Source organism: Chelonoidis abingdonii, chromosome 1 (genome assembly GCF_003597395.2).
Source record: "Chelonoidis abingdonii isolate Lonesome George chromosome 1, CheloAbing_2.0, whole genome shotgun sequence".
Taxonomy (NCBI): domain Eukaryota; kingdom Metazoa; phylum Chordata; order Testudines; family Testudinidae; genus Chelonoidis; species Chelonoidis abingdonii.
This window is the reverse complement of record NC_133769.1, coordinates 224726315-224740882: the sequence shown is the minus strand read 5'-3', so window position 1 is coordinate 224740882 and position 14568 is coordinate 224726315. Positions and strand designations below refer to the sequence as shown.

General features: G+C 39.5%; 1 protein-coding gene across 3 annotated transcripts in view; it reads left to right on the top strand.

The window, feature by feature from the left end:
- Nucleotides 1-14568, top strand: part of POLA1 (DNA polymerase alpha 1, catalytic subunit) — a 360332-nt gene that overhangs the window by 133136 nt on the left and 212628 nt on the right. For all 3 annotated transcript variants that reach the window (XM_032772417.2, XM_032772418.2, XM_032772415.2), the window contains one exon: nt 11847-11879. In XM_032772417.2, coding sequence (XP_032628308.1) covers nt 11847-11879 — 33 coding nt within the window. The remainder of the gene's footprint in view (nt 1-11846; nt 11880-14568) is intronic.

Here is a 14568-nt window from a genome sequence, read left to right as displayed (position 1 = left end):
TCCAGCAGTATACAGTACCGGAGTTAACTACAGGAGAATCTCTGAGTTCCGAACAACAGAGTTACGAACTGACCAGTCAGCCGCACACCTCATGGAACCAGAAGTATGCAATCAGGCAACAGAGACAGGAAAGAGAAAGAAACACAGTACATTACTGCGTAAAACATAAACTACTAATAAAATAAAGGGAAAGCAGCATTTTTCTTCTGCATAGTAAAGTTTAAAAGCCATATTAAGTCAACGTTCAGCAGTTAACTCTTGAAAGAACCACCAAAAAGTTTTGTTCGGAGTTACAGATAACCTCCATTTCTGACGTGTTGGTACTGTGAGGTTTGTACTGTTGCAGAAAAGATAATGTTTTCCTTACCTTCAGAGTAGCGTGACAAAGTTTCTCCTCTACCTTGGTGGGTCCTGCGCTTATTGGCGGATTTGCTCACTTCAGTGATCTTCCCCTCTGGTGGAACCCACAGTCTGGGTCAACTCCTCCTGTGTCTGATCAGGAGTTGGGAGGTTTGGGGGGAACCCAGGCCCACCCTCTACTCCAGGTTCCAGCCCAGGGCCCTGTGGATTGCAGCTGTCTATAGTGCCTCCTATAACAGCTGCATGACAGCTACAACTCCCTGGGCTACTTACCCATGGCCTTCTCCAAACACCTTCTTTATCCTCACGACAGGACCTTTCTCCTAGAGTCTGATGATAATGCTTGTACTCCTCAATCCTCCAGCAGTACACTCTCTCACTCTCAGCTCCTTGTGCCTCTTGCTCCCAGCTCCTCACACCTGAATCTCACTGGCTAACTGGGAGGCTTTTAACTAGTTCCAGCCAGCTGGCTTCAGGTGTTCCAATCAATGTAGCTATTCCCACTGCCTTCTAGAAAGATCTTAATTGGCCCCAGCTGTCTTGATTAACCTGGAGCAACTTCCATTTGGTTACCATGGTACTAGGGATTTGTTTAGCCTGGGGTTAACATACCTGTTCCTCACTACTTTACTGTAGCCATCTGGCCTTGCCCCATCACAACAGATTTCTGTGTGTGTCGTTTCAGGGTGGGCTTGTGGATCATTGTTTCATATAATTATCTCTAGAACTATTGGCATGTTAAATTCTAGGGAAGTAGCTCCCCTGGTTCTTGCATGGATTAGTAAGTGGACCAGGATTCTGGGAGACTATTCTTCCACTTTGTCTGCCTCTAAATTAGAGAGAGAGGAACCTCTTGGTAAGGATTACTGAAGCTGTTATCAGAACTAATATTACTATTGGCAAAACAAACAAGGTGGACAAGCTCTGATACACACTAGATATCTGCAGGACAACCTAGTTCTAGTAGGCTTCACTGTTTATTCCTCCAAGTCTGTGGTCCTGATATAGACAGAGAGAATCTTGATATCTTCAGGTTAGCATTTTGGTCGTCACCTTCAACCTCTATAGGATCAAACTTAAAGGATTTGAAACTGATCTCTCCTCAGATGCATCCTGTAGTGGGAGCATTGCGGTCCTTAAAGAAACTTTCACTATTATAATACTAGAAGTGATGGAAGAGGTAAAACTATTCTTTGTACATTTTGCTTTTACATCCTTTCCTCTGTAAAGTCACATCATCACTCGTTTCTCTGAGAAATAGAGAGCTATAGAAGAGCCAGAATGGAAAATTTGTTAACTGATTATTTCTCTTCTGTGATTAACAGTCAAGGTCCAAATTTGTTGCTCAAGGTATAGTGAGGTCCAGACTCCAGAAAAAAAGTAGTAGTAATTAATAAGTAAATAAAAAGATTTTGGTGTTTCTTTAAAATCGCCCGGTAGTCCGGGTTTGGCTGGCAATCTGCCTATTGACTAACCCTGTACTAGTCTATCCCACCCATAAAATGTAAATATTGAAGGGGTCAACAGAGCACATGCATATTCGAAGTACATGCTGTGAGGTTTAGTTTACAAGTAAAGGAGAAGTTAAGTTTAAGTAGAATTTCAGATATTCACTGTATAGAAGTAGTTCATGAGCAGGGATCCTAGAAATCTGTTTGCCATTGAAAAATGCAGAATTTGAAGTTTTACAGAGACTCTTTGATTTTTACATTTTGTGAAAAAATTAAAACCATATATTAACTGCATTTTACTGAAAGTTAGGGTAACCATATTTCCCAAAGTGAAAATGGAATACTACTTGGGGCTGACAGCCTGAGACGAGCTGCCCAGGGCCTGGTGTTGTTTCTGCCCCGCCCCCCTTGCAAACATTCTTCTGCACCCACCCCCCAAATAGGGTGCACCCACTTTTTTGGCAAAACTGGGCATTTGATGATCAGTTGGCAAAAGCAAATGGGACAAATACCCAGTTTTGCCAAAAAAAGTCAGGACATTCAGGACAGGGCTTTGAAAGAGGACTGTCCTGGCCGAAACAGGACGTACGGTCACCCTTGTTCAAGTGATACCTCTATGTAATGTGAATAGGGAAACTAAAGTTCAGCATTTCACTTTAATTGTGGAAAAACTGATTATTTTTTTTATCAGAGAATTTTATTTATTTTTTTTTCTCACAGAAAACTAGGCTCCCTGTTCATAAGCAAGAAAAGAAAAGGGCGTGGCTGAGCAGATGGTTTGTGAGGCAATGTGTTCTGCTCTGGATCCACTGAAATAGGGGTCAATCCAGTTGCCATGAGTGGTGTAATATTAATCACAGAAAGGAAACTAACCAGTAATACATTTCTGTTCTATCCCTTCTCTTTTCTCCATCTTCCCAACCTCACTACACCCCTCCATCTCTTCAGTATGCAGTTCTGAAAAACTCTTAATGATTGATATGATAGCAGTGCTGTCATTCTTTTTAACAAAAGTCATTTTTGTTCTAGGTATTTTAATAGAGTCCCATTAAAGATGTATTGCTGACTGAAATATTGGTATGAAGGGCTCTCACTGAGCAGAGCCCAGGAATTAAGAAGTCAGGAAATCGGCTGCTGCATTGCAAAAGAGCCTTGTGTGACACACAATCTCCTGATTGGGGGGATCATTACTGCTATTATGACTCGACTTGCGTAGGAATTTTAAATTTCATCTGAATGTCAGTAATAACCCTCTTAGCAAATTATCCTGAATAAAATCACGAAGGCATTTTCTATAATAGGTGTTGAATTACTGGATAGATTTGCTAATTAAATACTCTTTTTGTTCTGCTGCAGTTGACATTACAGGGTACGATCTTGAACAATTACTCTCAACAGCTGTACTTTGTTAAGGGAAAAATTAACCACAAAGTTTATTTATTTATTTATTTTTTACATTTGAAGTTGGCAGATTTTTTTGAAATGTGCTTGAAAAATTCCATCATCCTATTGGTAATGGGAAGATAAATATGCAGGTGTTGCTGTGAAATCAGATAACTGCAGACTGCCTTATTAACGAATTTAGTAAGTCTTCATAGCCTTCTGTTTTTTAGCTGTTGGCACTTGTAAGTGATCCTCTGTCATAATGGGTAATATTAACATATGTGCCTGTCACCTGATGAACCTAACTTGTCTGTGACCTTCTTGTAATTACCTATATCAACTACTGTCCTCAGGGACAACTGAGAAATGTTTTTTGCATGGTCAAGTTCTCTTTTATGTAATGGGGGATCATCCTATCAGAACATATGCTATTTTTCTAATATTATTGGGTTAAGTTATACCAGGGAATAGAAATCTACCTAGACTTAAGATCTCATTTTTGTGTATGTGTGTTTATACAAGGATGTCTATTTATTCTTTAAATCATATTAATATTAGCTCTTCTGTGTAGGAATTGGCTTACTTTGGATATCTGTATCAAGTTGCTTTTTATTCAAGAAAGAATGAAATGAGAAAATTAGAATAGTGGTGTTTGTGTGTGAAAGAAGTCTTCGCCCTTATGTGACAATACTTTACAAACTTAACTTAAACCATTGTGAGGTGACTAGGTAGATAAGTTGTGATGCAGTATGATCTGAGTCACATGGAAGTGGATAAGGGAAGTATTTGAGGATTATATACACATGGTATGTTTTGGACCTGACTGTGTTTGACTGGTGTATCTGACGGTTTTGTTTCTAGAATACTTACAGTGTATAATGTTGCGTTTACACTAGATATTTTATTATGTTGAATTTTTTACCACTATTGCAATGCCACTTGAGGTAGCAAAGATCAGAACTGTACCGTACTTTGTACAAGGACAGATAGTCTTGTGCTAAGGTGCACCAAGTGGGATTTAGGAAATTTGGGTTCAATTTCCAGCTGCACCACAGACTTCCTGAGTGATTTTGGGCCAGTACTTGTCTCTCTGTGCCGTAGTTCCCCATCTGTTGTGGGGTGGGAGGGGGGAGAAGGAGAGAAGGAATAATACTAGCACTGTGTGTCGGTCTTGTCTATTTAGAGAATCAGAAGCTTGTATTGCAGTGCTACAGGTGTGAACCCTAATGGTGATGCATTGGGGAAATAGCGTGAATGGTATTATACTTACATATAATAGAATTTGTATTTGCTCTCCTTTTTAAATGAGATATTTCTTAAGTATATTAGGAACAAAGGGAATCCTAACAATGGCATTGGTACATGGTAACTGGAAATAATAGAAATGTCCATAATGCAGAAAAGGCAGAAGTGTTCAATAAATATTTCTGTTCTTTATTTAGGGAGGGAAAAGCCAGGTGATGTATTTGTATCAGATGATGATGACGCAATAGTTTCCATTCCAACAGTAACTCAAGTGGCTGTTAAACAGCAGCTCCTACAGTTAGACATTTTTAAATCAGCAGATCTGGATAATTTGCATCCAAGCATTTTTTCTAAAAGGCTGGATCAGAAGCTCTCTGGACACTTACTGATTTTTCAATAAGTCTTGGAACACTAGTGAAGTTCCAGAGGACTGGAAGACAGATAATGTTGTGCTAATATTTTAAAAAAAGTAAACTAGATAATACAGGTAATTACAGGCCTGTCTGACTAACTTCTGATCCCAGGCAAAACAATGGATGGGCTAATCTGGCAATTCTTCAATAGAGAATTAAAGGGGGGTAAAATAATTAATGCCAATCAACATGGGATTATGATGAATTAAGTTTAATTTTTTTTAATTACAAGTTTAGTTGATACATATAATGGTGTTGATGTGTGTACCTAGACTTCTGTAAATCATTTGTCTTGGAATTCCATGACATTTTGATTAAGAAACTAGAATGATACAAAATCAATAGTGGCACATGTTAAATGGAGTAGAACTGGCTAATAGATAGGTCTCAATGTAACCAAATGGAGTTTCATGGAGTGTGGAGGGGTATATTTCTAGTAGGGACCCACAGGAATGTTTTTTGGCTGTGTGCTATTTAACATTTTTATTTCATAGTGTGGATTAATTGTTGGAATAAGTTAGCAAGGGTGGAGGTGCATACTGTATCAATGCAGAATTTAAAATCACGAGCAGATGTTTTTCTAAAAGATATGCCCTAGGGGAAACAAGAATTAATTCATGAAAATCTCATGGCTTGTTATACAGAACATCAGAGTAGTTGATCACAGTGGTTTCTTCTGGTCTTTATGGATCTATGAAAACAAAAATTATAGGAAATTTACACATATTGAGAGTGTTATTAAAGTGGGAGAATGAGGCAATCAAAAGATAGGAAATGCCAGAGTTCAAATTGCAGCCAGAATTCTTCTGCCTTATGATCACATGAATTTAATTTCATTACAACATGCTATTTTATTTCCACAGGATCCCTCTTTGTCGAGCACTGTTTATTCCGTGCACTGTTGAATATATCAGGATAGTGTAGTGAAAGTTGCCTGTAGAACACATGCCATCTTCATTGTAGAATTGGCCAAGTGTATAGAGATTGAGGCTGGGGACTGAAGGAAGAAGAAGGCTTGTCTCTTGTGTTTAATGCTCTGCCCCAGACTTCTAGTGTGTTGCTGGGCAAATTACTTAAACTGAAATTTTCAAAGAATGCCACTGATTGTGTGCTCCTCTTTTTCAGAGTACCCAACTTGAGAAAATGGAGGCCTATGTTTCAGAAATAGCACTGTGCACTCACAGGTGTTGCTATAATCAATGTGAGTTGTGAATGCTCAGCATGTCTGGTAGTAAGGCAGTGTGGAATTCTCCCAGTGCAGAAACTGAGACAGGGCATGTTTATGCTTCTCCTACAGTGGCACAGCTGTGCCACTACAGCCCTACGCCAACAGGAGGAACTCACCTGTCAGTGTAGGTAATCTACCTCCCAAAGAGGCGGTAGCTAGGTTGGCGGAAGAATTTTTCCATCAGTCTAGCGCTATCTACACTGGGGACTAACTACTCTGCTCAGGGTGTGGATTTTTCACACGTAGTTAAACTGACTTGATTTTCTACTGTAGACCAGGTGGAAGACAGCCATAGGGCTACCTTCTGAAGCTCTTCTTGCAAACTCTGTCATGGGGAGCATCTCGGGGGTGGGGGCTTTGAGAGCAGGGCAGCGGCAGACAGCAGTGTGGAAATTCTGGGCAGCACTGCCACCTATAGGTAAGCCTGGGAACACTGTTCTATCTTCAGCCCTCAGAATTGTCTAAATTGTGCTGGGGGCTGCTCTGGGTTTTAGAGCAGCCCAGGATTGCAAGGGCTTTTAAAGCTACTTTAGCCTCTATCCCTCCTTGCTGTGAGATCTGTGGTGTGCCTCCTGTCTAACCTTTCTCTTAAGAAGGTCTGGCTGATGCAGTTACATTTCTGGTGGCCAGTGATTGTGTTTCTATGCTAGAGTTCCCACTGTTCCCACCCCTGTGGTGAAAATGGTATGATCTAGATAAATCCAAAGGGAGACTGTCAGTGATTTTAATCAACATGTTCGAATGTGAAGTGGAGATGGACTTGTGTTCAGGTTGGTTATGCAAATATATTAGCTGGGAAGAGGTTTGTTGCTTTTTATTGTTACAGTATTTGAAGGCTTGTGGTCATTAGAAATGTAGAAACAGTGTTAGCTGAGAAAGAGTGGTTGTTAGATAAAGACTGGGTGCTGATAATAGAGTCAGAGTTAAGGTTGCATGTGGAAACTTAATTATACGTTTTCAAACTTGCAAAAAATATTTTGCTATTTTAACCTTGCTGTAGAATTTCATGTCTATCAAATGTCTTCTCTTATCTGACTTTGACTTTTTAGTATCACTTTTTCTTTCTTTTATTGGTACCCTCAACACTTCCATTTAAGGTGTGTCTGTGTGTGTATGTGTATTTGTTTTTCCTGTGTTAACTATCATGTGTTTCTCTCAAGAAAATTAGGTGGTACTTCTGTGTAAGATTAAAATATAACTGGTACATTAAAAAAAAATCATGCTGAATAATCCTAGTTCAGTTACTGCCCAGTTGGTAGAAAGCATCAATGGCATACCACACAAGTCCTTTCTGGGTCCTGTGCTTCAGAAAATTTTCATTAATAACTTGGAGGCTAGAGTGGAGAGTGTGGCAATCAACTCTGTCGATGTTACAAGACTGAGAGAAATTGCAAATACTTGGGGAGAACTAAAATATAGCTTTCTTGATAAATTTCTGAAACTAAACAGATTTTAATTTATTTCTCCAAAGACACTTGTTAAATAGTTAATGAAAGAATGATAAATATGAAATAAGGGAGACTTGTATGGGCAGAAGTTCCTCAGATTTCAGAGCTTAATAGGAAATTTTTAATGAGTCAGTTCTACAACAGTCAATCTGCTTCCTTTCACCTTATCTACCTCCAAAAATTGCAAATGTTATCTTCAGATTATATTAAAATAAACACCGAAATTATTTTGCCCCACTCTGCACTGGTTGGGTCTTAATTTGGATACAACATATTTTTGAAAGTATTAAACTGTAAAAAGAGAGAGTTTGGAATGTTGAGACGAAGACATTTTTTAAAATGTGATAAAAGGTTTGCAATGTAAGACCAAAAGTAATCAGGCACTCATATTGTCTGAAGAAAAGTCTGAAAAAGACATTACTTGTATCTAAACTATGTTAAGAAAACGTTATTTGCAAAGCTTAAATGCTTGAAAGTTAGGAAAACGTCAGAATTAAGGTTGTTCTTGTGTGTGGTGTAATATCTTAGGTTTTGGGGGGGTTTTTAAACACACTGGAAGAAAAAGTGCCACATGATGGAATTTCTTTTTTGCATTTGGTTCAGGCGGCTTTCTTATCCAGGGCTCCTGAGCCCAGTGGAGAGTGGGGGTGGTCATGGGATATGTCTACACAGGCTTCAGAGTCTGAGCCTGAATGTCTACATAGGTATTTTTACCACCATAGCCCAAGCCCTAGTCTGTTGACTCAGACTCGCTATTGCAGACTGTGTAGACGTACCCAGAAAGCACAAGAGAGAGAGAGAGAGTCTCTCTGCTCACAGTTTAGGTGCCAGCACCTGGGGTAGACCTCAGCAGCTCAATGCTGCAACTGGACAAGAAGCAGGACTTTCCTTACAAGTAATGTTCATGTGGGTGCTCCCCTTCAGGGGTGCATGAACCCCTCAGATACCTCTGAAGTGGAGTACTCATAGGAGGACACATCTGGAAGAACTTCAGTTACTGCACACAGTGAGTAACCTCTCCTTAGCCTTAGGTTGGAGCATACGTACAGTAGAATCTTTGGAGAATTTAGTTGCTTAAAATCTAAGTCTGTACAGAGCATGTGTGAACTATGATTCCCCCCCCCCCCCGCCCCCAAACTTGAATAGATTTTCATGGAAACTGCAAAAGAACATTCCTGACACAAAGGCCACCCCACTACCAAATTTCAGGTCCCTGCTGCAAAGCCTTTATAATAATGATGTTGGTATATTTATACAGAGGGATTAGTTATCACTAGCCAATAGGGACAAAGGTAGTAATGGTCTTTAGTCGCTGCAAGGAAAATGTATGTTAAACATTAGAAAAATATTTTTCTAAGTTATATGTCAGAATAGTCCAGTTAGGGGACTGTCTTTGACAATATTCATAGCTAGACTAAACAATGGTATAACAAAATAGTTCCTGGCTTGAGGCATTATTAATGAACTGGAATGAGTTACTATAGATTCGTTGTGACTTGAACCATTCTGTAAGCATTATTTAGAAAAGAGAATATCTTTAGCTCCAGTTTTATTATTTTTAAGACTTTATTAATGTTGTTTAGGTGGGCTAATATAAAGAGAGATTCTACTGCCAGTGCTGGTAGAGGAGTCCACAAGACGTCAGGACTTTTAGCTTGCTGTGGATCCACCTGACAGCAATCAGTGCCTTCCATCCTCTCACAGAAGGCGACTCTATCTTTATTCATGCAACAACAAATTGCTGAAGTAGTTATACTGGACATTTGTGAGGCAACTACCTCGAGCTCTGTCCTTACCTTTAAGAAGCATTACATCTTACTGCAGGCCTCTTCTGCAGTTGCAGCTGTGGGGACAGCAGTATTACAGACATTCATACCAACTGCATCCTTGCACCCATCCTCCTGTTCAAATACTTCTTACCAGTCACCCACGTGTGGAATCCACATAGTGATCAGAACTCAAAGAAGAAAGGCAGATTACTTACCTGTAATTGGAGGTTCTTTAAGATGTGTGGTCCCTATCTGTATTCTCCTACCCTCCTCCTTCCCCTCTGCTTTAGATCTTGTCTGATTTGTGAGAATAGGAGGAGCTTGAGAAGTGTTGGCCGATGCCCTCAGTTCAGAGCATTAGGGGAGCAACTGCACAGGTGAGGACCAACAGACACTGTTTGCTACAAATCTCTGGACTCAGATTGTGGCACGCATGGGCACCCATGTATGAAATATATATAGGGACTTTGAAGAACCTCCAGTTACATGTAAGTAAGCTCCATTTAATGGTAGGTGAGCCAAGGATTAGTGTTCTTACTATGAGTATTAGGGTGGCTATATTTATTACCAGAAGAGACAAATAGTTTGCTTCAGGTGCTAAAGGAGCACTCAAGGACGATAAGGCAATTGTGGAGAAACTAAATGAATTCTTTGCATCGGTCTTCATGGCTGAGGATGTGAGGGAGGTTCCCAAACCTGAGCCATTCTTCCTAGGTGACAGATCTGAGGAACTGTCCCAGATTGAGGTATCATTAGAGGAGATTATGAAACAAATCGATAAATTAAACAGCAATAAGTCACCAGGACCAGATGGTATTCACCCAAGAGTTCTGAAGGAACTCAAATGTGAGATTGTAGAACTACTAACTCTAGTCTGTTACCTATCATTTAAATCAGCTTCTGTACCAAATGACTGGAAGATAGCTATTGTGACGCCAATTTTTAAAAAGGTCTCCAGGGGTGATCCCGGCAATTACAGTCCTGTAAGCCTGACTTCAGGACTGGGCAAACTGGTTGAAACTATAATAAAGAACAATATTGTCAGAAGTATAGACAAACATAATTTGTTGAGGAAGAGTGAACATGGTTTGGGTGAGGCATGATTCCCCTTTACTAAATCTACTAGAATTCTTTGATAGGGTCAACAAGCATGTGGACTAAGGGGTTCCAGTGGATATAGTGTGTTTAGATTTTCAGAAAGCTTTTGACAAGGTCCCTCACCAAAGGCTCTTACACAAAGTAAGCTGCCATGGGATCAGAGGAAAGATGCTCTCATGAATTGGTAACTGGTTAAAAGATAGGAAACAAAGGGTAGGTATAAATAGTCAGTTTTCAGAATGGAGAGAGATAAATAGTGGTGTCCCGCAGCGGTCTGTACTGAGACCAGTCCTATTCAACATAGTCATAAATGATCTGGCAAAAGGGGTAAACAGTGAGGTGGCAAAATTTACAGATGATACAAAATTACTAAAGATAGTTAAGACCCAGGCAGACTGCGAAGAGCTACAAGAGGATCTCTCAAAACTGGGTGACTGGGAAACCAAGTGGCAGATGAAATTTAATGTTGATAAATGCAAAGTAATGCACGTTGGAAAGCATAATCCCAACTATAAATATAAAACCATGGGGTCTAATTTAGCCATAACCACTCAAACAAAAGATCTTGGAGTCATTGTGGATAGTTCTCTGAAAATATCCCCTCAGTGTGCAGCGGCAGTCAAAAAAGTGAACAGAATGCTGAGAATAATTAAGAAAGGGATAGATAATAAGACAGAAAATATCATGTTGCCTCTGTTTAAATCCATGGTATGCCCACATCTTGAATACTGCATACAGATGTAGGCGCCCCATCTCAAAAAAGATATATTGAAATTGGAAAAGGTTCAGAAAAGGGCAACAAACATGATTAGAGCTATGGAATGGGTTCTGTATGAGGAGAGATTAATAAGAGTGGGACTTTTCACCTTGGAAAAGAGACAGCTAAGGGGAGATATGACTGAGGTCTATAAAATCATGACCAGTGTAGAGAAAGTAGATAAGGAAGTGTTGTTTACTATTCTTATAACACAAGAACTAGGGGTCACCAAATGAAATTATTAGGCAGCAGGTTTAAAACCAAATGAAAGGAAGTACTTCTTCACACAATGCGCAATCAACCTGTGGAACTACTTGTCAGAGGATGCTTTGAAAGCCAGGACCATAACAGGGTTCAAAAAAGAACTAGATAATTCATGGAGGATAGGTCCATCAATGACTATTAGCCAGGATGGGCAGGGATGGTGTCCGTAGCCTCTGTTTGGGAATGAGCGACAGGGGATGGATCACTTGATGATTACCTGTTCTTTTCATTCCCTCTGGGGCACCTGGCACTGGCCGCTGAAAGAAGAAAGTATACTGAGCTAGATGGACCTTTGGTCTGACCCAGTAGGGCCGTTCTTATATTCGTGTTTTGAAAGCCATGTTTGGAATTAACTATGTGATGGATATTTTCATATGTTAACTTGTAATTATATCATACATGAATCTTCGATAATTTTTTGTCATTTCAGATTTTGATGCATACTAAGGAGATGGTGCAGAAGGTAATGCTGAACATTTTCATTATTCAAGAACCCTTAAATAGCACACTCGATGAATTTTTTTATTCTAAGAAAATTGTGACCCAAACAAACGTGAAATCACTTCTTGGGATACTATTTACAAATGTAATCCTTCCTAATGGATTATAGCTTTCTTTCTTCTCTTAACACCGATGTGATCTAGCCCCTACTTGAAGCCTGTGTGAGAGTGTTTCAAGCAAATTAGCAACAGTGCTAATTAAAGTTTACTCACAGGTCTGTTAGACTCTCCGTTCTAGTGTTTTACTAGGAATTTTTTTTTTGGCTTCCTTTTTATTGTATTATATGGTGATTATTTACTATTTGGAGTTTAATATGGATTTGTTTAACTGCACTGACCTCCCTCACCATTAAAGACATCTGGTCTTGTTTGTCAAGGTGATAAGATGCCACTGGATTTATTGCTAATCCTGAATATCTGGGTAGCAATAATGGTGACAGTTGCCTTCTTTCACCTCTACCTTGCTAGGAAATTATGCCTATCTTCTGTTCTTGTGAGTTTTGACCTGGATATAATTCAATGTGGTGTCATGGTGCCTTTTTTCTGCTAAGAAGGCAGGCTAATCTGTTCTGCACAAGAAGGAGTTTCTGTATTCATCTCCAGATAGTAGTTCCATCTAGAGATGGAAAACACATGGAACACTGTGGTTATTTCTTTATCCAAAAGGAAAAATGCATTCTCTTTCAAGGCTTCTGGCCAACGTAAGTACTAAACAAAAGAGAGAGACTGAGTTCAAGCCTAACTCTTTTCAGAACACATTGAAAGAGTTGTGTTTTGGCAAAAGCCTTCTTAAAAAAATGCTGAAGTGTTAGAGAGAGAAGACTTGTAAGCCAAATGCTGACTCTGGAAGAGGTGAAGAAAGAGCAAAGTCCACAGTGGATAACTTCATAGTGCTCTTATTTGACTGATAGATACAGTAATTGTGACTGTGATGGGTTCCCTTGAAATTTGTCAGACAAGTGATGTTTCTTTTATATGATGTGGGTACTTTGCAGCAGTGTTGTGATGATCGCAAACGGATCTTCAGGCTATCATGTTACTCTTCAAAGATGTTGGCTATAAGGAAATATACCTTGTCTTGAATGGTCTTAATGTGTCTGTCAGTCTCATGGTCTTTTCTCTCTCCCCTCTCAGCCAGTTGATAACAACAGGGGTGGAACTCTTAAGACCAGAATTGTTCAGTTATTTTCTTCCACTTCTTATTTACAGTATTCTATACCCCATATGATGTTGAAAAATATGATAACTGGCAAAACGTACAACTGAAAAGTCTGCCTGATTTTTCCTCTTTTAGCATTTACTTAGTTGTCTCATGCTTGATTTTCACCCCTTGAATACACACACGTATACATGTAAGTTTACATATATACATTTTAATGCAACCTAAACTTTTAAGTTAAATCCTGCTTTGCATTATTTACGGTTTACGGTTAAACTAGTAACGCGTAGTGTAAACATTTTGCTCAAATTTTGAAAATGCGACGGAATGCAATATAGAATCATAGAATTGTAGACTGTTCGGGATCTTAAGAGGTCATCTAGTCCATTCCCCTCGCACTCATGGCAGGACTAGTATTATCTAGATTATCTCTGGCAGGTGTTGGTCTAACCTGCTCTTAAAAATCTCCAATGATGTAGCGTTCACAACTTCCCTGGGCAATTTATTCCAGTGCTTAACAGCCCTGACAGGAAGGTTTTCCTAATGTTCATCCTAACCCTCCCTTGCTGTAATTTAAGCCCATAGCTTCTTGTCCTATCCTCAGAGGTTAAAGAGAACAATTTTTCTTTATCCCCTTTGTGACAACCTTTTATATACTTGAAAACTGTTGTCATTTCCCCTCTTAGTCTTCTCTTCTCCAGACTAAACAACCCCATTTTTTTCAATCTTCCCCCATACGTCATGTTTTCTAGACCTTTAATCATTTTTGTTGCTCTTCTCTGGACTTTCTCCAATTTGTACACATCTTTCCTAAAACGTGGCGCCCAGAACTAGACACAATACCCAACTGAGGCCTAGTCAGCACAGTGTAGAGTGGGGAATTACTTCTCATGTCTTCCTTACAACACTTCTGCAGTTACATTCCAGAACGATGTTTGCTTTTTTTGCAACGGTATTACACTGTTGGCTCATATTTAGTTTGTGATCCACTATGACCCCCAGATCCCTTTCCGCTGTACTCCTTCCTAGGCAGTCGTTTCCCATTTTGTATGTGTGCAACTGCTTGTTTCTTCCTAAGGGACTTTGCATTTCTCCTTATTGAATTTCATCCTATGTACTTGAGACCATTTCGAATTTTAATCCTATCCTCGAAAGCACTTGGAACCCCTCCCAGTTTGGTATTGTCCGCAAACTTTATAAGTCTACTCTCTGCCATTATCTAAATCATTGATGAAGATATTGAACAGAACCGTGAACTGATCCCTGCAGGACCCCATTTGATATGCCCTTGCAGCTTGTTTGTAAACCACTGATAACTACTTTCTGGGAACGGTTTTCCAACCAGTTACACACCCACTTTATAGTAGTGCCATCTAGATTGTTTTTACCTAGCTTGTTTATGCGAAGATTATAAGAGACAGTATCAAAAGCCTTAGTAAAGTCAAGATAGACCAGATCTAGTGCTTCCCTCCATCCACAAGGCTTGTTACCCT